The 23,018-nt window shown below is 44.1% G+C and overlaps 2 protein-coding genes across 11 annotated transcripts in view; one reads left to right on the top strand and one right to left on the bottom strand.

Annotated features, from left to right (window-relative positions):
* The window catches only part of CENPM (centromere protein M), a 461,530-nt gene that overhangs the window by 22,442 nt on the left and 416,070 nt on the right, over positions 1 to 23,018 (top strand). The window lies entirely within an intron of this gene.
* SEPTIN3 (septin 3) overlaps positions 16,586 to 23,018 on the bottom strand; it is an 84,349-nt gene continuing 77,916 nt past the window's right edge. For all 4 annotated transcript variants that reach the window (XM_085601079.1, XM_085601076.1, XM_085601077.1 and 1 more), the window contains one exon: positions 16,586 to 17,461. In XM_085601079.1, the coding sequence (XP_085457205.1) occupies positions 17,335 to 17,461 (127 nt within the window). In that variant the 3' untranslated portion in view covers positions 16,586 to 17,334. The remainder of the gene's footprint in view (positions 17,462 to 23,018) is intronic.

Genomic DNA, 23,018 nt, shown 5'->3' with positions numbered 1-23,018 from the left:
CCGACCCTCTCTCGCTTTCTCCGACCCTCCCTCGGTTTCTCCGATCCTCTCTCACTGTCTCCGACCCTCCCTCGGTTTCTCCGATCCTCTCTCACTGTCTCCGACCCTTCCTCGGTTTCTCTGATCCTCCCACGGTTTCTCCGACCCTCTCTCGGATTCTCCGACCCACCCGGGGTTTCTCCGAGTCCGACCCGCTCTCTTCTGTCTCCGACCCTCTCTCGCTTTCTCCGACCCTCCCTCGGTTTCTCCGATCCTCTCTCACTGTCTCCGACCCTCCCTCGGTTTCTCCGATTCTCCCTCGGTTTCTCCGATCCTCTCTCACTGTCTCCGACCCTCCCTCGGTTTCTCTGATCCTCCCTCGGTTTCTCCAAACCTCTCTCGGATTCTCCGACCCACCCGGGGTTTCTCCGAGTCCGACCCGCTCTCTTTCTGTCTCCGACACTCTCTCGCTTTCTCCGACCCTCTCCCACTGTCTCCGACCCTCCCTCGGTTTCTCCGATCCCCTCTCGGTTTCTCTGAAATAGGCACCACAGTTTCTCTCTGGTGTCATAAATTCGATGTAAACACTTAAATTCTAATTGTCTGTGCCAAGCCGATATTACCATCTCTCTGGGCGTCATTAATGACTTCGGCAATTCAATGTTGTCCATCTGTTGCACATCAGATTCTCACTCTCTCCTGAGTTCCAGAAATGTGTCTCGTGTTTGTGTGACCAGCATTTTATATATTTTAGATACCTCATGATAAAGGGGATATGCCTTCGTGGTTTTTGCCTCAAGGGTGTTAAATTCAGGAATATCCTCCACCCCAGCTGGACATGGCAACAAGGCATGTCCAAGCTGCAGATAATGGAAAAAATGAAGTCCCTAGAAGCTTGAACTCCTCTAATAGGACAGATAACGTTTTCATCCCAGTGTTAGTGATCACATCCCCCAGCAACGTAACTTCAGGCGTATCCCATCCAGTACAGCCCTCTAGGGCAATTACCTTGGGCAGCAGTGAGCCAGCCCAAGGGGAAACTGCTGTGTACGTTTTTTGTCTCACCTTAATGGTCATACGGTTTTAAGTGCATCTCTTCAGAAAGTGACTTCTGTCCCAGTTGTAGGAGCTACGATGCTTGGCAGATACCCTTCATATGTAAAGTAAAGGACGTCCTCTTGACCCATGATCCATCTTTCATTGTCACAAGCAGCGTCCGACCTCATTCCTAATATCCATTCAGTTTCTACAACCATGTGTGATGCTCAATAGTTTTCTATTAAGCCCAACATTCCCATGCCACCATCAAATAGAGACTTGCAAAACTTGGCCATGCAAACTCTTGAGATACCGCTCTGCCATAAGAAGGATCTAATCATGGAGATTCGATTTTTAAGAAATTTGGTGAGAACTTTATGCAGGATAGTTTAGCAGGTATTGTAGGAAGCTGGCTCTGTATATACCATACCAAAATGAGGTATAGAGTGCACAGAGTCCAGTGGAACCACAAAGATAGGCAGGGGTAAAAGTAGATAGCACCTTACTCTCTATTTGTGGTAATGTGGGCGAGCATTAGGGCTTTATCAGAGGGTAGCGTTAAGCATTTGTTATACACACTCAGGCAGAAAATGATGTCACACACTCAAACCATTACAAAAAATGGGGTAACCCAAAAATGTCAAGGACCTGGGTGCAATGTAGTACGAAAAACAATGGTCCTGGACCATAAATCAAGGTAGGTAGTAGTTCCTAACTTAGTGATATCATTCACATATTCTGAGCTACATGTAATCTATTTTGGTAGCTCTTAGTATCCAATACAGTATTGCTCATAGGGTTAACCATGCAACAAACCGATATCAACAGTTAGTAAAGCATTTTATTCTTTTTAAATTTTTAAATTTCCATTAACAATTGTGTCAAGGTTGCTCCAAGGGGAACGTGCAAATAGTAAGGGTGCTTGAGTAAGGAAAGTGAAAAGGAAAGAAGGAATTATTTCAGAGGTTGTGACATAAGAAAACTTAAACAAGTTAAGCAATGGACTGGTTGTCATTCACCATCCAAGTGCATAGACCTGGTCACGTGTATCAGTTTATGCGATAGATAAATCAGGCAATTATACATTAATTAGAAGCCAATTCTAATAAGGCACGTGGGTAGGTAAACGTATCCCAGGTTCGTATGTATGGGGCGTCGACGTTTCGATCCGTCTTGGTGGCCTAGTGGAAGTTTGAACCTTGTCCTTGCAGATCTTCCTCAGGACTGGGGAACAACCTGGAAGTGTTGGGCCTAGTAGATTTCCCGCTGCGATGCGTGAAGCGAGTTCCTTTAATGGAAATCCAGTGATGTACAACATATGGCTGTCCTCCATTAGTGGGGTGCCACACAGTAGTACTGGTGGGGGCTCAATCGCGTGGTGCCACCCACTTGCGTTCCAAGTCTTTTTGCCACGGTTGGAGTCAATCCAGGGCTTGGCCGTTAAAATCCGGCATCCATCCGTAACGCGTTGTGTTTGTGTTAATGGAAATTTAAAAATTTAAAAAGAATAAAATGCTTTACTAACTGTTGATATCGGTTTGTTGCATGGTTAACCCTATGAGCAATACTGTATTGGATACTAAGAGCTACCAAAATAGATTACATGTAGCTCAGAATATGTGAATGATATCACTAAGTTAGGAACTACTACCTACCTTGATTTATGGTCCAGGACCATTGTTTTATGTCACACACTCAAAGACTGAACTCAGACCAATTTGTTGGTATTAGAAATATTATTTTGTTATTTTATTTCTAGAACCAAGCCAAGCCTGGTGCAGGTAAGTAAATAAATGCTTTGCAAAATCTTATGCAATGTTTTACAATTAAATACAGGTTCAAATGCAGTTGATTGAATTACAGGTAAGTCAATGTTTAGAAATTACTTTTCAGTAACTTTACAGATTACTTTTTACGTTACTTTTTAGATTACTTTTTAAGTTACTTTTTCTATTCAGTGTGATATGCCTAGATATCACACTTGGACATTTCCTGGAGAAAAGGTAAGTAAATCAGTTTTTGTACATTTGCAGTTTTTCAGGTTTTCACACAAACCAACTCCACACTTAGAACAATTTTCAAGAAAAGCAGTCAATGCAGTCCTATGGGAGGAAATTAAGTTAACGATTTGCAGGTAAGTACTTATTTGTGGGAGTTGGTATTCTGAGTTTAGAACCAGGGTTCCCCAGGGTCAAGGATGCACTCTTGAAACACCCTCAGCGGCACTAGGGCAGCCGGGTGTAGTTTGCTGAGGCCCAATGTTATCCAATAGGGGATAGGGGGCCTCTGGTTGGTAGCTGCTCATGAGCAGTCCACAAGGTTGTGAGAGCAAAGCTCCTGGGGTTAGGCTCAGGGCAAAAGGGGATCCAAGTTCGAACCCAAAGTACAGCCGCAGCGGCTCAGGGGCGGCTGGGTGCAGGGTGCTGTTTAAGTGTCGGGTGACATGTTGATTTCAATGGGAGATGCCGGTTTTGGATTTTGGTTGCAGGCTCAGTCCAGGCGGTTGGAGAGCTCGTTGATGTAGGTGCACCTTGGGTTCTCTTCTCCAGGGCGCAGGGCGGCTGGATGGAGGGGTGTCTTTTGAGGTCGAATTTCACCTTACCGGGCCACTCGCGGTTGGGGGGTCTCCGTTAAGAGGCTGCAGGTGATGTCGGGAAGTCCTGGAGGGGTCAACCCACGGTGGACTCAGACTCTGGAGCGCTGAGGGACCTTGCTGGGACTGGTGGGCCACTCGAACTCGGGCCGTGGGTGACGGGTGCAGTGGTGGTTCCAAGTGTCGGGTTTCTTTGTCTACAGCAGAGTCTGTCTTGGGAGTTTCTTTTGAACAGAGCTGCTGTTCACAGGAGATCCGGTCTTTGTTGAAGGCAGTCAGTCCTCCCAGGGCTCTGGAGGTCGGTGACTGCAGTACAAGGCGACTTTTGGCGCAGGATCTCTGGAAACCACAAACTTTCGTCCTTCTTCGTAGGTTGAGGGAATCTGTCTTCTTGGTTCAGGGCTGCCCCCTAAATACTGGATTAAAGGTGTATTTTAGAGGTATTATAGAGTGGGCACAATCCCTAGTCCTGATTGGAAAGTGCCTGCCATCTGCAAGATGGCGAGCACTGAAGAGTGGGCTTCACCTCGTCTCTCCCACCTGAGCGGTGGGGTTGGCAGAGGTGGGTACACCTTCTGTGCTGCTCTAATTTTTCCCGCCTGTCTTCTTACCGGAAAGGAGGAGATGCAGGATGGGGGGCCTGCTCCTGATAGCAGGAGAGGCTGGGGGTCGCATTACAAAGGAGACAAGGCCTTTGAAGCTCCCCTGCCACAGACGGCTCTTCCTGACCTGGGGGAGGTGTGACTACCTCTGCCTAGGAAAGGCATTGTTTCTGGGCTCAGGGAGCAAAGGCTCCTACCCCAGGGGTCCAGAAACATGTCTCATGGTGGCAGGCTGGTGGATACGAGTCAAGGAACCCACCAGAGGCTGGTCGTTTTTCAGGGGGCATCTATAAGATGCCCTCTTAGTGCATTTTTCATTAAATCCCACACTGGCATCAGTGTGGGATTAATGTGCTGAAAAGCTTGATACTAATCTTCCCAGTTTTCAGTAAAGCCACTATGATGCTGTGGAGTTCGTAATGACAAACTCCTAGCACCATTTACTCTTAATGGCATTACTGCACTAACAATGTCTAAGAATTGGTCTAGACACTGTAGGGGTACAGGGCTCATGCACCTGAACACTAATCACTGGTATTATGCACCCCGCTAGAGGGGTTACTGGCCTATGCCACAACAGTGGGTTGTAGGCATGGCACACGGATGTGTGCCATGTCGACTCTTCACTTTGTTGTGCACCAAAACACGCAGCCTGCAAAGGCAGTGCGTGTTTGTAAAGGTACAGGGCCTCTAAGGGTGGCACAATAAGTGCTGCAGCCCTTAGAGGCCTTCCCTGGCCACAGTGCCCTTGGTACCCATGGTACCTTTTACAAGAGACTGACATGTGGCGAGAGAGGTGCCAACTTGGGGTACAAGGTACAGTTTTGGGAAAGAACACAGAACCTGTGAACCTGATTGGCAGGGACCAGGGCACATCAAGTCAAAGTGCATCAGTAGTCTGGCAAAAAGTGGGGTGGTTACTGCAACAGAAACCCAGCTTCCTACAGGTATAACATATAATCGGTAGAGAAACCATTTTAAGCACTGCAATCCTGTACATAAGGTACACCAGTAGGGTGTTTCAGTGGGGGAGCTTCTTCTTGAGTTTCTCAGACAATGACCTTGTGTTTCTTTCCCACGTCTGGTTGTTGCCTTCAGAAATAAACATGTCTGAATATTGGATACCTTGTGTTGTTGTGTGGATGAGTGCTCACATACTCCTTTCCTCCACATGTTTTGTCCCTGCTACCACTTACACATGATAAGCATCAAAATGCATCTAGAGTCCGAATTATAATTATCTGTGGGTCAGAGATATCCAGTTTGCCCATGTATCTATGTATATAATCCACGTTCAATGACACATTATCTTTAACACCAATCACCCATTTCAATGCTGTGGCTTCACAATCTATTTTGATTTGTTTCCGTAAAGGGTCTAATGCATGGGTGAAAAGTAGAGGTGAAAGGGTAAAACCCTGCCTGGTACTCTGCCAAATGGGAATGGGTGCTGACCTTATTTATATGTACCTTAGGCAACAAGTATTGCATTCAACAGTTTTGTGTAGGCCCAAAAGGTAGGGTCAAATCATTGTCTTGCAAGTAGAGAAAACAGGAACTCAGTTCAATTTGTAAAAAGTTGTTACAGAATCGATTTGGAGTATTGCTCCGGGTGAACTGAGATGTTTGGCTAGTGCAAGAGCATTGTTCAAGTCTTTGTAAAGTATGGGTTGTGGCTCTGTGGGGCCTACAGTCACTCTGAGCTCTCTGTACTAAGTCATTAGACAGTTTGCAAATGCTTGGGACTTTGGTGATTCTTAAGACTGTATATCACCACACCTCCTCCGGACCTTTACTTTCTCTAGTATCAGGTCTGTGTAAGTACCTGCTGCTGTAAACACAGCTCTTAGTCAACTTCAACTGAAATACCCTCTTTTTCTAGGTATAACCCTCAGCCTGATTTGGCCATTGCCTCTCCTGCTTAGAATAAACATAAAACCATGCTAATGGTCCTTTGTCAAAGATTTTTCCCGATAAGCAAATCTAATCATTGTATTATGTGGGAAAGAATCAGTGGCGGCTCCTCTATTATTTCGGAGGAGCGTCGCCCCACTGCTCAAGAGGAAAAATAAAATGACAACGTATCGTTTCATAACATATCATTTTAGTTTTCCTATTGTAGTCAGTGGCTCTCAGGTGGGACTGCCCAGAGCAGGGGAGGAGTGGTTTGCACTCCCTAAAGGCCCAAGACTGCGTGGTCGGCCCTCTTGGACCGGCCAGACAGTCCTGCACACTTTGCATCTTCCCCAATAGGCTGTAATGCACGGCCTGGTGAGGAACATGCCCAGCCTTCCATTCCCTGTCTGAGTGCCGAACCACGGCGCTCAGACCAATCACGACACTGCATTGCAGCATTGTGATTGGCTTAGGGGAGCCTGGGAGCCCGGCTGCTTCCTGTTGCTGGGACCGGAGACAGGAAGAAGAGTCTAGAGGATTGAGGAGAGGCGCAGCGAGGTGTTTCTTTTTTTCTTTTTCGTCCCCACCTCCCCCATCTCCCCCCCCACTCTGGTCTGGTAGCAGCCGCTACTGCAAAGAATGCCTGTGGTACCTCCTCTACTGCTATGAAAGTGGACAGCGCTGCTACCTTTTTAGTGTGGTACGACGTATTGGTTTGGAACAGCCCCTGCTGCTTTGTAAAGAAGCTTAAAGAGTACATTTTGAGAGATTTCTATTGAGAGGATCACGGTGTCAGACTAGATGAATAGTGCAGTAGCAGACCCCTTTGACCTAGCAACCAATGGCTATTGTCACTGTTTGACAATGAGATGTACATCCTGCATGAACTAACTAAATATACCGATTTTTCCCTTCTCCAACAGCACCTTGCATGAGAGCCATGCTTATGAGGTGGTGCAAAAATGAAATCCAAAATGGATGCCCTCAAAGAAGTGAGCTTCAAAATGAAAGAAAACTGCAGTTACCAATACGTAAAACATAAAGGCAATAATATTACACAAGATTGTAAGACTCAGAATGGCCTCTGCATCAACAGACAGCCACACTAACATTGTGCATCAGTAAGAGGTGCCCATCAACCATCTGGACTTCCAGAAAACCCTCCCACTGAAATCCCTCCTTCCCCCTCCTCCATCTGCTTGCCAGTAACATTGTGAAGTTTTGTCAAGAGTAGTAAGAGATCATGACGGACAGATGGGTGTTGAATATTGTAAAAACTGGCCTATCTCTTAAGGTTCAAGTCATTGTCCCTTCCGAAAACATCAGCCCAATACAGTCGGACAAACTTCAACAGGAAGTCATTATCCTTCTAGACTTTCAGTCTGTGGAGAGGGTCCTGACTTCGAATAAAGGGAAAAAAAATGTATACCTGTTACGTTCTGGTTCAAAAGAAAGGACCCTGGAAACAATGCAGACCCATTTTAAACCTGTGGCCACTAAACAAATAGAGAAAGCAAAATTCATCATATTAGCCGTCCATCAAATCCTGATTCTGCACCAAGTCATCAGAAATACCTGTGGTTAATAGTTGGAAATGATCACTACCAATACATGGTTCTTCTATTTGCCCTGAAACCATTCTCATGGGCCTTTCCCAAATACATGGTTGTAGTGGCCTCACACCTCAGGAGCAAAAGAGCATCTTTCTGTCCATACCTCACTGACTTGCTGATCTAAGCCTAAGCCCTGCAACATTCCCAAATGACAGTCACCATTTTCTAGTGCATAGGCTTGCATATCAGTCATGCCACGCCAAGCTGATGTCAATCTCAGTTATTTACATTTCTTATCTGGATGCATTATTGCACACTCAATAAGTCAGATTGTTTCATTCTGAGGAAAGACTTCTTTCCATAGGAGATATTAAATCTTTGAAACATAATGACTGGACTGCCTGCCCGATTTCATCTGTTGTGGGCTCCACAGAATCTTCCATCTTTCTACTTCAAAACACTTGTCCTTTGGTGAGACCTCCTCAATAATACCTGGAGTACTAGTGGTCCCAATACACCAGCACCTGGGAGCTTCGACTAATTCTGCAGCCACCCAGTCATTCCCATATGGTGGTGCCAAGAAAAGGAAAATCTGTAAGGGTGCACCTTTTGAACAGGATATTCCAACTGAAACAGGTATGACGTACATCTGTCTGATGGGCTTGGAAGCTCATATGTATCAATTTCAAATCTGGTGACAGTCACAGAAAGATGTACTGTCATATTAACTTTGGGAACTCAGAGTGGTCAATCAACATTCAGTATAAGCTCACTCTAAGTTTAAATGGACAGTATGACAACATTTTTTATTTATTTTATTTATAAAGTTTTAGCACAGACTTGACCCTAGTAGGGTATCAGAGTTCTTTACAATTGGTTAGGCAAGAAGAAAACATGACAACCAAACAACACAAATACTGTCAATACCTGTTGCAACTTTGGAGGTCAGGGACTTAAACACCTAGACTTCAATGACGAGTGAGAGGCCAGGTAGAGACACTGTCAGCAAAGTGTCCATATGCTAAGTCAGAAGTTCTAGGGCAGAGTTTTGTTCATCAAAAACAGTTTGACTTATTTTTTTAATAAAGTGGTTGACGTGTTCAGTCTGATGTCAGGGAAAGGGAGTCCCAAATTCTAGGAGCCATTCTGGAGAAGGCTTGGTTGTAGGTTTTCTTTTTCAGAATTTTCTGAGGTTTTAACCATAAGGTGCTGGTGCTCCTAGAGGATCTGCAGCTGCCAGACAGCTCCAGTATGTCAGCTAGGTATTTCGGTGTGTTGAAGTGTAATGTTTTATGTGTCAAGTAAGCAATTTTCAGTTGTATCCTTGCCTCATATGGGAGCCAGTTTAGTGCCTTCAGATCGGGAGTGATGTGGCTGTATTTCTTGGATCCAGTGATGAGCCTTGCAGCAGAAATAAGGGACGTCCTTAGTGGACTAGCTTAGATCTAGGCAGACCACATAAGGTAACACTTCCATATTCTCAGCTGGGGATTACTAGTGCTTGTACAGCTGTTTTGAGGTTGCCTAGAGGGAGCAAGGGTTTTATTTTTCTTAGTATGTTGATTTGAAGGTTGACTCCTTTGGTGGCTGTGCTGATGTGTTCCTGCATGTTGAGATTCTTGTTGAGTGTTATTCCAAGTGATCTTGTGGAATCTATAATGTGTGGAAGGCAAGTGAAGGCTGTTAGATGTTTCATCCAATCTTTCATGTCGAGGGATCCTTTTGGTAGGGCGATTAAGAGGAATTCGGTTTTGAGCGTGTTGAGTAAAAGGTGGTTTCTGGTCAGCCAGTTTTTTTTGTGAAGTTGCGTTGAATAGACGGATATCTTCAGGGGAGGAGATTTTTAGGTACAGTTGGGTGTCATCCACATTCATGTAGTATTTAACATTGGAGAATTTCAGAATTTCGGTTAGAGGCTCCATGAAGAGGTTGAAGAGAGTAGGTGATAGGGTTGACCCCTGTGGGACTCCTAAAGTGACCAGAGTGGTATTGGAGAGGGTTTGGTTAACCTTGATTCTTTGAGTTCTGTTGTGTAGAAACGAGGCGAACCAGTTTAGAACGACCCCTGATAACCCCATTCTGTAATACTTCAAGGGATGGTACTAGAACATCATTGTTAAAATATTGTTTGACATAAAAAGTGTGCATCAATTATTATTTAAATTAAAGTTAATAGAAAAGCTACACCCAATAGGACAAAATTTATGAAACAACATTTAGGACACAATATTTATGTAAAAATATTTCGGGTATGATTTTTTGACATACAGAATCAGATTCAGAATCGTATCCCTTGAAGAACAAGCGATTTCGAAGTGTCACATAGCCAGAAATCTACAAATCAGCGCCATTCATTGTCCAGATGTAGACAATGTAGAAGCAGACTTTCTCAGTAGAATGTTTCAGAAAAACTACAAGTGGGTCCTTAACAATGAAGTGATGTATGGCATATTCTGCAAATAGGTTTTTCCTTTGATACACTTTTTGCAACCTCAAAAACCAGCGAATACTCAGACTCCACCTCCAGGCACTACAAACCAGGGCTGAAATGGATGCCTCTTTGATTGGTCAGAGAAGAGTCTGCACGTTTCATCTGATACCAGTGATATCGTTGGTTATGCTAAAACTACACACTCCAAAGCCTTAATGGTGATAGTTCAACTTGAGAGTCGCAACAACAATGGTGGTTTACTGATCTCATTTTTATTTGTGGGACAACCACAAGGGGCTGGCTTGCAGGTCAGATCTCCTCAGCAAGCTCTAGCTTCAGATCCTGCACCTCAACTTCCAACACGGAAGTTAGCAGCCACGTTCCTGACGTCATACAATATGGCAATCTAATGTTGCTATAAAAACTGTATGAACATATTTAATCAAGTCAGCCATCCATGTGGAAGACATTTTGCATCTGGTACCAATAAAAAGAATTTTATCCCCACTAAAAGAGATGGAAAAAACGGATGCATATGCTCAAGAGAGATATTTGAAGAATCCTCCTTCTGAAAAGTTCATACGTTTTCACATTAATATAAGTATATTCATGCCAGTGGTGCTTTGGTCTCAAATGGGTGTGTCCTGTTCCTGCTAATTCATAGACAAAGAAAATAACTAATGTTTTTAGACACCTAAAACTCCTCTTTATGGTGGTTGCATCTGTTTATTGCACACTGTGACATGGTCAAATTCTGTTTAGTTCTGGACATTTGCCCAATTGTAACACCTGTTGGTTACTTTGTGGTGCGAAATAGATGCAATCTCACTCTTAATTCTCCATTAATCATCAACCCCAGGGCTTTTCATGAGCACCAGTTAAGGACACATTCACATTCCTTTATGATATGCACAGGGAGATTAGGTCATTTGTCAAGAATCACAGTATGTTCAGCCGACACCGAGACTCAAACCTGGTTCCCCAACTCCGAAGTTGACAGCTCTGGCCATTATGCCACATCCTCTCGCCACTTTCGTGGTTAGTAGCTGGTTCTGTTTTAGGTAGCGCTAACAGAGAAATGAGCTGGTGCAAGCTGCCTCCTGACGAGAGCCGTGGAACTTATGTTTTTTGCAAATTATCCACTTAACAGCATTTACAGAATGTCGAAGTGTTGGAGTTAAGCATAGTACTCTCAAGGCTTATGAGTATCTCTTGGAACCAATTGGTAACCCTCCTTTACCACATCTGACGTGGAAAGCTGTGTTTCTTATGGCTACTGCTTCAGTCCATAAACCTAGAAAAAACAACCTCATATGGTGTTCTACAAGAGCACAGTGGTCATAATAACTCAACCAGGCTTCCTTTCCAAGGTAGTTTCAGACTTCCATCCCATTCCTTTGCTAACATTTGTTCGGGAACCCATCCTCTCAAGTAGATGGTCACTTCATACACTGGGTGTCAGATGGATAAGCAGTGACTACTGACCTCTTAAGAAATGTTTCTATTGCAGGGATCTGTAAAAGAGCCACCTTGAGATATAGTGGTACTTTTACCAGACAGTACTATCTCGAGGAAAGCACTGAAGTATGTTATGCCTCCGTGAGGGATCTATCTGAGGTGTACATGGTTTCCACCGTCCTTCCAAGGGATGGGCTTGCTGCTGCTGATTGAATGCTTGTAACTGTCAATGAAGGGTCCCTGAAGGAGAAAGCTAAGTCACTTGCATGTAATCTTGGTTCACCTTCAGGTGAATCTTCATAAAAGGCAGAAGCAATCTGACCTCCTCACTTTTAGAAAGAATAGGAAAGTTATTTCTCATGTATCAAATCTTAAAACTCCATAAAAAATGAACGAGGTATTTGCCGCCCACAATGCATGATGAGAGATGGAATATATGTTCTCTTAAAGGAGTAATGTCATTTTCCATTTAATGAGTGCTAGAGCCTTTCCCATCTTTCATTTTACCTTTAAAAAATGTTTAGGGAAATAGTCACTTATTTAAAGTCTAGTGACATTGTTAATTTAAATGTGCCCATGTAACATACAAGTAACTGACTTTCAGGCCAAAATAACCTGTAGATAGACTGACAACAATATCGATTATTTTTTTTAATGGCCTTCCAAAGGAAAGTGTTATTTAGAATTGTTTTACAATACGTGCATCGCCATCCTGTGTCTGGGTGGGACCATTCTGTTTTTGAGTCCAATGCATATTCCCCCTGAAAGATAACTACAAATACGTGTAAGTAACTTTTTAAACTCCAAGCCTATAGCACAGCAGGGTCACATCCTCCTCTAAGCCTTCATGCTGGTTCTACCAGAGCTCATACAGGATCAAAAGCTTTCCAAAGGCATGTGCCCAGTGCAGAGATCTGTGTGGCAGCTAAGTGGGCTACTATGCATGTCTTTGCATGCATTAGTCTCTCAATTAATCTACCAGGAGTTCTTGAGTGGAGGACACTGTCAATAGGCAATTGTTAAGGCTGAATAAGGTCATTTTTTCAGTACATTGCAAGGAGAAATAAGGCTTGCCAAATGCAGAAGTAAAATGTTTTGTACTCATTTTTCCTGCTGTGTTCCAATAAAAGGTTAGCTCCCAATCAAGGTGAACTGATGTTTTTTAATCGTGTTTACCAACACAGCCAAAAAGTCATCAAAAGCAGGGCTTAAAACTTTTTACTATGAAGTCTAAAACATGAGCAACAGCCTATCAAGTTTGTGACGAGGGCTACATTACATCCATAGCAAGGCATGAGGAAAATCTAGGAGTTTAGGTGAATGAAGGATTTAGTTTTGTTTGGGAGTTATCAGTAGGTGAATTAAAGACTCTCACCACTAAAATCTTTTCCTGTCTGGCTGTAACTTCTGAGGAAACTGCAAGGGTAACCAAACCAGTTAAAGAGGTTTATTTAATTCAGTGATATGTAACCCTATCACACAGGGTGAATATGTTATCACTTACCGTTGTGGGACACACAGCTGAATATGATTTGATAGTCAGCAGAAACAGTACATGAGGGGAGGACAAATCATTGTACAGGGTTTGCTTAAAAGGTGGAAAAATTCTGCCTTATCACTTAGGCTGACATGAATAAAAGTGCACATTTATATATGGCGTAGTGGTCATAATTAAACCAAGGATGGTCTTAAATATTCTCTAATATCTAGTAGACACTTCTAGCCACAGATTACTTAACTTAGAATTATCCCCAGGTATCAGACTAGATCCAGAAATGTTCCCCTGTGCGCCGGTAGGTGGTGTAATTCAGCTCCACATCTGCGGCGTCCACGCCAGAAGTGACGTATATGGTACCTACGTATTTGGTGCTAAATTCACGCCAGTGGTCAGTATCCATCGTGGCTCGCGCTTCCTGGCATGGAAAGTTGTGAAAATGAACTGACGTCAGCGCACCGAGATGGTGCCTATATAGATACTGTGTACATTACTTCCAGCTCAGGCGATACTGATGCGGAGCCGAACAAATGCCATCTACTTGTGGGTAGGGGTAATGCTTGAAAATTTCCAGTCTGATGCCTGGGGATAATTCTAAGATAAGTGATCTGCAGCTAGATAGGGTCTCTACCTGATAAGGCATTACTGAAGGTAAATAACTTGTTATTCAGGTGCTGCATCTGAGAAGCACAATATTTGTATCCTTACATACTTTTCAGCCTAATCCACATCTCCCTCCTCTAGCTGGAAATGGAGGGTGCACCCTCAGCGCCAAGCAGCGCAGTTGATTATGATTTCGTTGAAAAGCAAATTCTTTGCATTTTTGTACACCTTTTTAAGTCGAGCCTGGACAGCGCATGCGCTGCTCTGCGGCATGCTGTATTGAGGTATGGCATACTAACTCTGCCCAGTTCCACGGCCCATCTTTTTAATTGTCTACTGTTACTGTCCTTGCTAATTTGTTGCTTTTCATTTGTGAGTAAGCTTGTTAGTCCCTCCTTGCTAGCGCCTTTTCTGAATTTGTTACCTCCCATAACGACTGGACGTTTTACTAGAGTTGCTACATGGTCTGCTTTAAGAGTTGGTGGACACTATTTTCTTTAATGCTCTTCCCCTATTCCACCCACAACATCGCAGCCCCCGCTCGCGTTTATTTTAATTGTAATGTATTTATTACAATTACAGCACGGTCTGCTTTAACTATAGCGGCCATGCTTATTTAATTATTTAATATACGGCACAGTATGTTTTCACTGTAGCGGCTGCGCTGATTTAATTACCAACGCAGGCAGCTTTCACTTTAGCGGCCGCGCTACAGAACCTTTTGAAATCCATTATTTTTTTTTCACTTTGGGTGAAAGCGCCATAGCGATTTCACTTTAATGTTGGCCGCGCTGCTTTGTCTAGACGCTGCTCACTGTAACCTGAATATGCAAGCAGCATCTAAAACAAGCATTGGCATAGCCAATAGGTCTCGCCTTTGGGACCTTATAAGTGTTTAGCCATGCAACAGTTGCATAACTAAATACTTATAAGGTCCCAAAAGCGAGACCTATTGGCTATGCCAAGCGGCCGTACGGCCGCGAAAGTGAAAGTGATCGCGACCGCGATCAAACATCAAAGCGGCCGTGCAGCCGCAAAAGTGAAAGTAATCGGGGGCAAGCGTGGCACGCGCGCCCGCGCACATGCACTGTAGCTCTAGGCTGGCCTGGTAGCACTTTTTGGAGCCCTCTCAATAAGTCTCGCCAGACCAGCGCATGCGCTGGGTCAGGCGAGACCTAAAAAGGGCCACAGCCACCATTAAACTGGTCTTGCATTTGCAAGTGTTTGAGCTATTGGCATTAAAAATAACAATGCCGTTTATGTATGTGTTGCTTTTAATAATACATAAATAAAAGGCTTTGTCATTTACAGTGCCAATAGCTTAAACGCTCATAAATGCGAGGCCTGTTGCACTGAAAATGCCTGTTATAAAATTACCCTCTTCCCATACTTCTACTTTTCACAGAGCCATTGTTTAGTTTCCCTGTCACGGACCGCCATGTTTCACAGAGCGGTCCCCACCAAGGTAAACCAATGACTCTCTCTTCGCTCTAAATAAGGGAAGGTGACCATCACTTACATCAACCACTTACACCACATTACTCCACCCTCGCACTTGTAGTCACTTCCTCTTTCCTCCCCTTTCCCACCTTCTAGATCTCCACTTCCTCCCCCCTCCTTTTTACCAGTCTACTACTCCCTCTGCAAGTCTTTCTCTCCCTACCTCCTTATGTCTCCCTGCTCCACCGCTCTTCTTCCTCCCCCCTGCCAGAACCTGTTATGTTAATCCTTGCCTCAAGCACGGTGCCTCTGTATATTCTATGCACATTCAGTTCTATGTAAGACCCCGAGTAGCATTTATGTTTCATTGTAAAACATATCTATACCTTGGGTAACCATGCGCTATAAAAAAAAAATGGGTGAACTAAATAAATAAATCACCTTGACTTGGTGACTGAGAACAAGTAGCCCATTGGTAGATGGGCCTCAGGTCGAGGCTTAGCCCTGACTGAGACAGCTGAAGGTGCACTAGGGTAACCCTTCCGTTCCCTCACTTCTTAATGGGGTTTGGGCACGTCACCTCTAAGTTAGAAACTGTGTTCTTTAACTTCTCCTTGTAAAAACAAGTTTCAGCTTTGTTTCGTTCTTTAAAAAGTTATATTATTTTAACTTTTCTAGGCTGTGGGAATTCTAATACTTTCAATCAACCTGTATGTGAACTAATTTGTTTTTCCACTAAATGTTTTATTTTATTATTTGGGTTTTCAGAAATGGTGGGTTCCAATTATTTTGTTTGTACCAGAGGCAGGATACACCTGAATCTGACATTCCAAACACTTTGGAAAGAAGGAGCACAAGGACTGGAATTGCTTACTTCCCAGCAATGTAATTGTTGCCTTTTGTGCCACCACATGAGGATGCAGATGATGATGGCTGGTAGACCTCTGCCCACAGCTGATAGGCTCCGTCCTGGGGACCATGGCTTCTTCTGTATTGCAAAATGTATCACTGTGCCAGAATGTGCCCTGCAGCACAATGTATGCAACAGACTTAAGTATCCAATAGAAAGTCCCTGAAACATATAGGGCATGAGGGACGAAGCCGCTGGCATGTGAAGCCAGAATTTAACAGGCGGGATCCTTTGGTGGCTGCCCAATTAATGATAGTTTTGCTTACTTTATGTGAAGGGGTGTCACCTAATTTCTGAGAACCAATCAGAGCCAGTTAAAAGATCTGGAATGACAGCTGAGCAAAATACATATGGATGGTGCCTTCCTAAAAACTCTGAACCAAGATGTAAAGTAGGGGTACGCACATAGTCTGAGGTCATGCCTACTGGTAGTAAATGTGGTCTTGTACTTACGTGCTGGGCTGTGATTATCTCACACTAGTTCCCTTGGCGTGTCAATCACCGTGCTATATATGTATCACTGCACTTTCAGAACCCTGTTTCTGTCAGGCCGCACCTCACAGCACAGATCCCACCGAAGCCACATGTGGAGAGGAGATCCTTTTATTCCACGGTCACTTGTGTTTCGAGTTATGTTGCACAGAGAAGTGATCAGTCCTTCTGTCCCCGTCCACTGTTTGAGGGACAGTTTGGCACATTCGGAAACATCACAAAAACGAGGTAAAAAAAAGACCTAGAAACTGCTCACAAGTGATGCTGCTGATGGGGCCAAACCCACCGGAAATGAGAAGAGTACAACAGTGATACAACAGAGATAGGCAGGATTGAAGAGATGGGACCAGCAGAGACCCGCGACAACGGGACTAGTGCTCAAACTATATTTTACACGCACCCTCAGGCAGTGGAATCATCCCACTGTTACAGAGAATTGAGGCCTCGAGCGACAGATCTGTCCATTGGGTCGCCAAGTTTTCCCAGGCTCAGACAGCATAGCGATCCCCCAGGCCGCAGGATACTGCCGGCCTCGAGCAGCAAACTTGTCCTTCCTGCATTTTCTATGCATGGACCACCCTTCAGATCCCTGTACATGCTCCTGGGTTTGGCCTTTGCAGCTAACAAAGACTGGGAGATAGAGACCCTACTCATTAGCTCCCCTTCGATCCACTGCCCCTTACCCACCCCAACACAAAGACACGAATGATATGGAATCCGTGCAAAAATCTGTGCAAGTTCAGGTGTGCAAGTCACTAGTGAGACAGCCGGTGATTGACCAATGCCATCGGGGTCTGGGACAAGGGGCCAGGAAGGGTGAGGATAGGCATGTCTCTGGGGGGCTTCAGATGCTGCTTTCGTGCGAGTCCTCACTGACAGGTGGGAGTCCGCCGTTGTCGTTCAGGCGCTTGGCTCTGTAAGTCTCATAGTGAATGTTGTGCGTCACTTCCTTCAGGTCCTGCAGGTGCGTCCTAGGAAAACAGGCATCCATGAAAGAGTGTTATTAGAGCTGATGTTAAGTTGAGCTCTCGCTCTCACACAGTCAGGAACTTGCTATGTACTATCCTTATATGTAGCAAGTGTCATCGTGACAACCTGTGATCAACAAGTGCCATTCAATTCAATTGATTGATTTAGACCTCTTCAGAGATCAACATTTAAAATGAATACAGAATCGATACATTATTATAAATATAACAAACCGTGTACATTATTTCTTTTTAAAATAGTGATTAAAAAGATTTTTAAAATGTATACAAATTGTAACAAACAAATTCATTTGGGGGTGATCTGATTAAGGCGATCAGGTCATTGATAGTAAATAGATGACATCTAAAACATTTTAAAAAACGATGCCGAGCTTCTATCAAGGCTTTGTTGGTGAAGATATATATCACATGGACTATATCTTGAACTCCTCCTCTACATAGTTCGCATAATCCTGTCTTGTCACTTGTGTGGCTCCAGTGTGTTGTGTAGGCATTTATTGGCATTTGTGTAGGCCATAGTGCCACTGGTTGATGAGCTGTTTTTCCATATACAGCTTTTCCCTCATTGGCTACTACTTCCTCACCCTTGGTTATTCCATAATGATCTCTGTGTTGCGCAACGACAATCCAAACATTACTTTGTAAATATAAGCCAGAATTGTGTGTGACTGTCATTACTAAGCAATTAAATCCATCTTCTGTGCCCCCACTTACAGATACGATTGGCAAATATTCCTGTTCTGTGGCGAAGCTTTTGATTAATTCAATTAATTCATAGAACCTAGAAGGCTCATTAGGATGGCGGGCGGACAGGCGGTCCTGGGACCGGCCGCCAGTGCTCACAGCAACGCCCGCCACAATGCTGGGAATGCATTGTCATGCACAAGGGGACAGACACCGCGAGGTGCCTGCCACCATGTCCATGACAATGGGTACCATAGGTACCCCCCATGTGCACCCGCCCCCAATACCCTGGGGGCCCGCAACGGGCCCCCGGAAGAGAATTCTGCATGCCTTTAAAGGCATGTTTCCGCCCCCATGCTAATATGGATGGCAATGTCTAGCAGCCACCGCCACCATATTAAACCCTTTTCCGCCCGGTCGACTTGTCGACCGGGCGGAAAAGCGGCGGACGGTCTTCCCATCCGCAGCGGTACCCACCACCATACTAATATGGCGGGGGGTAAATGGGTGGCGAGCGGGGAAGGATGTAGGGCGGATCGCCTCCGCCATGCGGGCGGTGGCGATCCGCCATACATCCTATTGGGCCTCTTAGTGTTTCTGAAATATTTACAAAACTGCAGAGATCAAAATAGACGTTTTTTAATGAATCAATGTGTTTGTTCCAACTAATAAAAACTGAGGCTGCAGCTCCCACCCTTACCCAGAGTTCTCTGTTTTGAATGTTTGCCTGCGGTGCTGGTTGGGAAACAAGGATAGCTGAGCATGTTTGCTGTTCTGTGCCTCATCTCTCAGCTGTTTTTATGAGCAGGCATTAGGGCATGGCTCTTAGTCTATGCCTGACATGGCATCATCTTAACAAGAGGCATCAAAGCATGTGTTGTATTCTGTGCTCCCCCTGGAGCCATCTTTAGGGCGCAACAGAGAATGTCTATCATTCCGTGCCTAACTTTACTGCCATCAAAACATGTGTTTTTCTGCACCAGAGTAATCTGTATTGCAGTTTTAATCATTAGAATAGCCCCATACATGTGTGAGGATCCCGGAACACCTTCATCATATATATAATTAACAAAAAAATTAATTAAAAAAATAATTTTACAGATAATGCGTGCACCCTATTAAAGCCTAATTTGTTTTCCGAAATCCGCTTGTTTGCTTTTAAAAAATAGTCAACTAGGACTACGAACCGATCTAATAACAAGTAAACAGTAAAATGCCTAGCTGCCTAGTTTAACCTTAGCTAAAGGAAAACATTGGAAAATTGAGAGATATGCAGCTCCATAGGGAGCAGAAATGGGAAACTGAAAAATAAACACTGCTCATTTAATTAGCCAACCGTTTCCATATCCCTGACATTTGTCTCCAGTTCCCACATCCCCAGACAAGACCATGGAGGGTCAGAGGAAACCATCAGACATTAGATCCTGAAAGGAACCCTCCAGCACAGCAAGACCATGATGTCTGAACAGCTCTTCCACTATACACCACTCACTTGGAGAAGAAGCGTCGCAAGTCATCTCTAAGAATGGCAAAGCATGACCAACTATAGATGGGTGCTGAATAGGGAGCACATTGGTTTCGATCTTTGTTTTCAATCAGCACCACGTGCAATACCCCGAACGTCGGCTCCCAAGTTTCAATTAGGCATATTATATGAAGAGATAAACACCTTGCCAAGGAAGCAGGCAATAGACTCAGATCTACCCTCTCAAAAAGGGATGAGGATATACTTGAGGTATTTTCTGATGCAGGAAAAAAATCCAAAAAAGGGATTCAGACAATACTGGGCTTGAAAATGGCCAACAAATGGATCTGGAAAGAAATATCTCAAATGTTGGCGCTCCATGAGATCTTGCCACAACAGCAAAAAAGAGACCGGTGTTCAACAAACCTTCACTGTGCCTTATTTCACACCCGAGTATCGAGGAAGCCCAGAAAGTTCCTAATGTCCTGGTGGGGAAATATCCATTCAGATCCAAATTCTATCCAATTGGCCTCATGTCAATATCTCGCTCCATTCACAGGTACATGACCTTGGAGGTTGCAGACTAGAGAAAACAACATTTTAATTTATCTTTTTTTGAATCAATGGCTAATCAGCTCAACAAACCACAGAAGGCTGCACTTTACTTCCAGAAAACTCTCTTTCTCTGCACGGTTTTGTTGAGCTCCACGTCAACTTCAGAAAGTTATCTCTGACTCCAATGAAGATCTTATACAATTTCTGTACAACACTAAACAATCACGGAATATTGTTTACTTCAGAAGAAACAGTATCGCCAATACTTTTGAAATTTTTTCAGCTACAACAACCCCACGTCAGTATGTCTGGTCTTGTTTATCCTGGCCTAATTGGCCTTTGCTTTTTCAGGGTGACGAATCCCAGAGTGAATATGGGATCTCCTCTGCAATGCATGGAGGACCAGTGAAGATAATTATGACTCAAGCAGCAAGGCAGTCGCTCACATCTCTTGCAGTAACCTTTTGTTGGGAGCTAGATTCCATCGGGATGTTCTCACTCACTCTTTTGTAACATGTTCGATAGCAGGTTGGGGAACACATCCGGAGGTTTACTGTAGCTAACTGTTGGAACTTATCGCAGTTTAACTAGCTCTTAAGACCTTGCATCAAACCCCGAATAATAACTATCGCCTGATTCAGATAGTTAATATGATCCCGTATATTACTTCAGCTTGGACTTCCGCCAATTCTCCAGGCTATATCAATGCTAAAAAAACTGTGTGCTCTCAAGCAAGAATTATGGGGGGGAGGCTACGGAGTGGTGGTACACAGAGGGCACTGTGCATTCTGAACCTGTTTTAGAGACTTGGTGCCAGATGTACGACCCTTTTTTGCGGCCGCATACGGGAGACCTTCCGTTTGCGGCCGCAAAAAAGGCTAATGGCATGTACAAATGCTATTTTGCGAGTCACTAACTCGCAAAATAGAATTTGCGAAGGGGTGTCCCTTCCTAATAGCGAGTCAACATGCTATGTACTGATGTTTTGCGGCTGGTAACACTTGCAGTTTACCACCTACTTCAAGTAGGTGGTAAACCACTCGCAAAGGGGAAGGGGTCCCCAGGGGACCAATTCCCCTTTGTGAGTATGTGGGAAAATATTTTTTAAGAGCAGGCAGTGGTCCCAGAGACCAATGCCTGCCCTTAAAAAAAATGAAACTGAAAAGTTTAATTTTTCTTTTTTAAATGCATCCTGTTTTAACTTAAGGAAAACGGTCTGCATTTAAAAAAGAAAAAACTGCTTTATTAAAAAAGCAGTCACAGACATGGTGGTCTGCTGACCCCAGCAGGCCACTATCCCTGTGAATGCTAGCTATTCCTGAAGGGGTCTCAAATTGCACCTGCCTTCATATCAATATTAATGAGGCATGCAATTTGCGACCCGATTAGGAATCGCAAACAGAGTCTGGGACACTGTTGTGCATTCCAATTAGCGAGTCGCAAATTGTAAGTCGCAAATGTGACGCAATTTGTGACTCGCTAATTGGCGGGTCGTACATCTGGCCCTTGGCGGCAAATTTACCAGCTGCCATTACTGAATTTAGCAGTATGGCTACCGAATGTGTAACATATGAACATTCCGAAAGAGCCAAAAAGGCCACTACTCAAACGGCCTAAGCCTTTAAATAAAAAAGTTTCTACTTTTGCTGCTAGCAGACGAACTGCAATTCAATCACCTACCAAGAAGAAGCATAGTTACCGTACCTTCTGTATCTGGTTAGCCAGTCACACAAAGATACAATTTTCAACCACAGATAGTCTGTCTCAGGCATCCTTTTCCGCAATGTCTGTATAAATTATTTCTAGCTTGCGTATCCACCAGTGAGGGGACCTTGTTATCGGTGGGAGCTTCATGTTGTTTGCCAGTATTGATGGCTCCACCATTCAAAGCTGTCCATAAAGCCTCTGCGTCATTCACCCTGGATAACTATTTCACAAGCAGCAGTAACCTCAGCCCACAGGGTTAGTGAGATTCAGGCTTCAAGTACAGAAGGACCTTAGGCGGGTTTCCACTCTAACAAAGCAGTGATGTTCACATCAGTCATGTCGCCTGAGAGGGCTTTCAGACTTCCACACAAATCACACTATTTATCAGTTTTCTTTAAAACTCTATCTCCCCCCAACGGAAAGATCTCTCTTTCTTTAGATGTTAGGAGTGTCCTTGAGTTTCTTCTAGACAAAACAAAAGGCAGCGTAAAGAATGAGCAACGTTTTGTGACTTACAATCCCATGAGAACATGGGGTACCATCTCCCAATCAATGTACTTCTAGATGGTTTGTTGTCAGTGTCGTGTTCTGCTATCAACTGGCTAACAAACCTTGCTATGTAAGCCTTGGACTCATCCAATAAGAGGAAAAGTAGCCACTACCGCTTTCTTTATCCACCAAGGGATCTGTGTACACCAGTCTCCACCGACTAGACTCCGATTTTAAAACACACTTACAAGTGTGGCAAGGAACACTAAGGAATCTGCTTTATCACCGTCCAGCTCTGTGGCACCCTTAGGGCCTGAACTTGCTTTTCCGTCTAATGTCTACGACTATTGGTGAAAATCCTATGACGCCGAACGGAAAGTTACTTACTTTTAATCATAGTTTTTCCTCGTAGTAATCTTGATTAAAGTTATTGATAACTCACCCGCCTCTCTGGCATTATCAGTAGGCTGATTAAAGATATAGGGTGGAGACCCCTTACTCTCTGTCACACATGAACTGAAACTCTGAGGCAATTGGCAGTAAAAAAACATAATTATTTGGAGGTTGCTGGATCTTTTAGGGGCCAATCTTTATGCTTCTTTTATTTGCTTGCTGTCAGGCTGCCTTTCCTGCCTTATA

The sequence above is a fragment of the Triturus cristatus genome, chromosome 4_2, assembly GCF_964204655.1.
Source record: "Triturus cristatus chromosome 4_2, aTriCri1.1, whole genome shotgun sequence".
NCBI classification, from domain to species: Eukaryota; Metazoa; Chordata; class Amphibia; order Caudata; family Salamandridae; genus Triturus; species Triturus cristatus.
The sequence above is the reverse complement of the archived record's forward strand: the minus strand, read 5'-3'. Positions and strand labels throughout refer to the sequence as shown.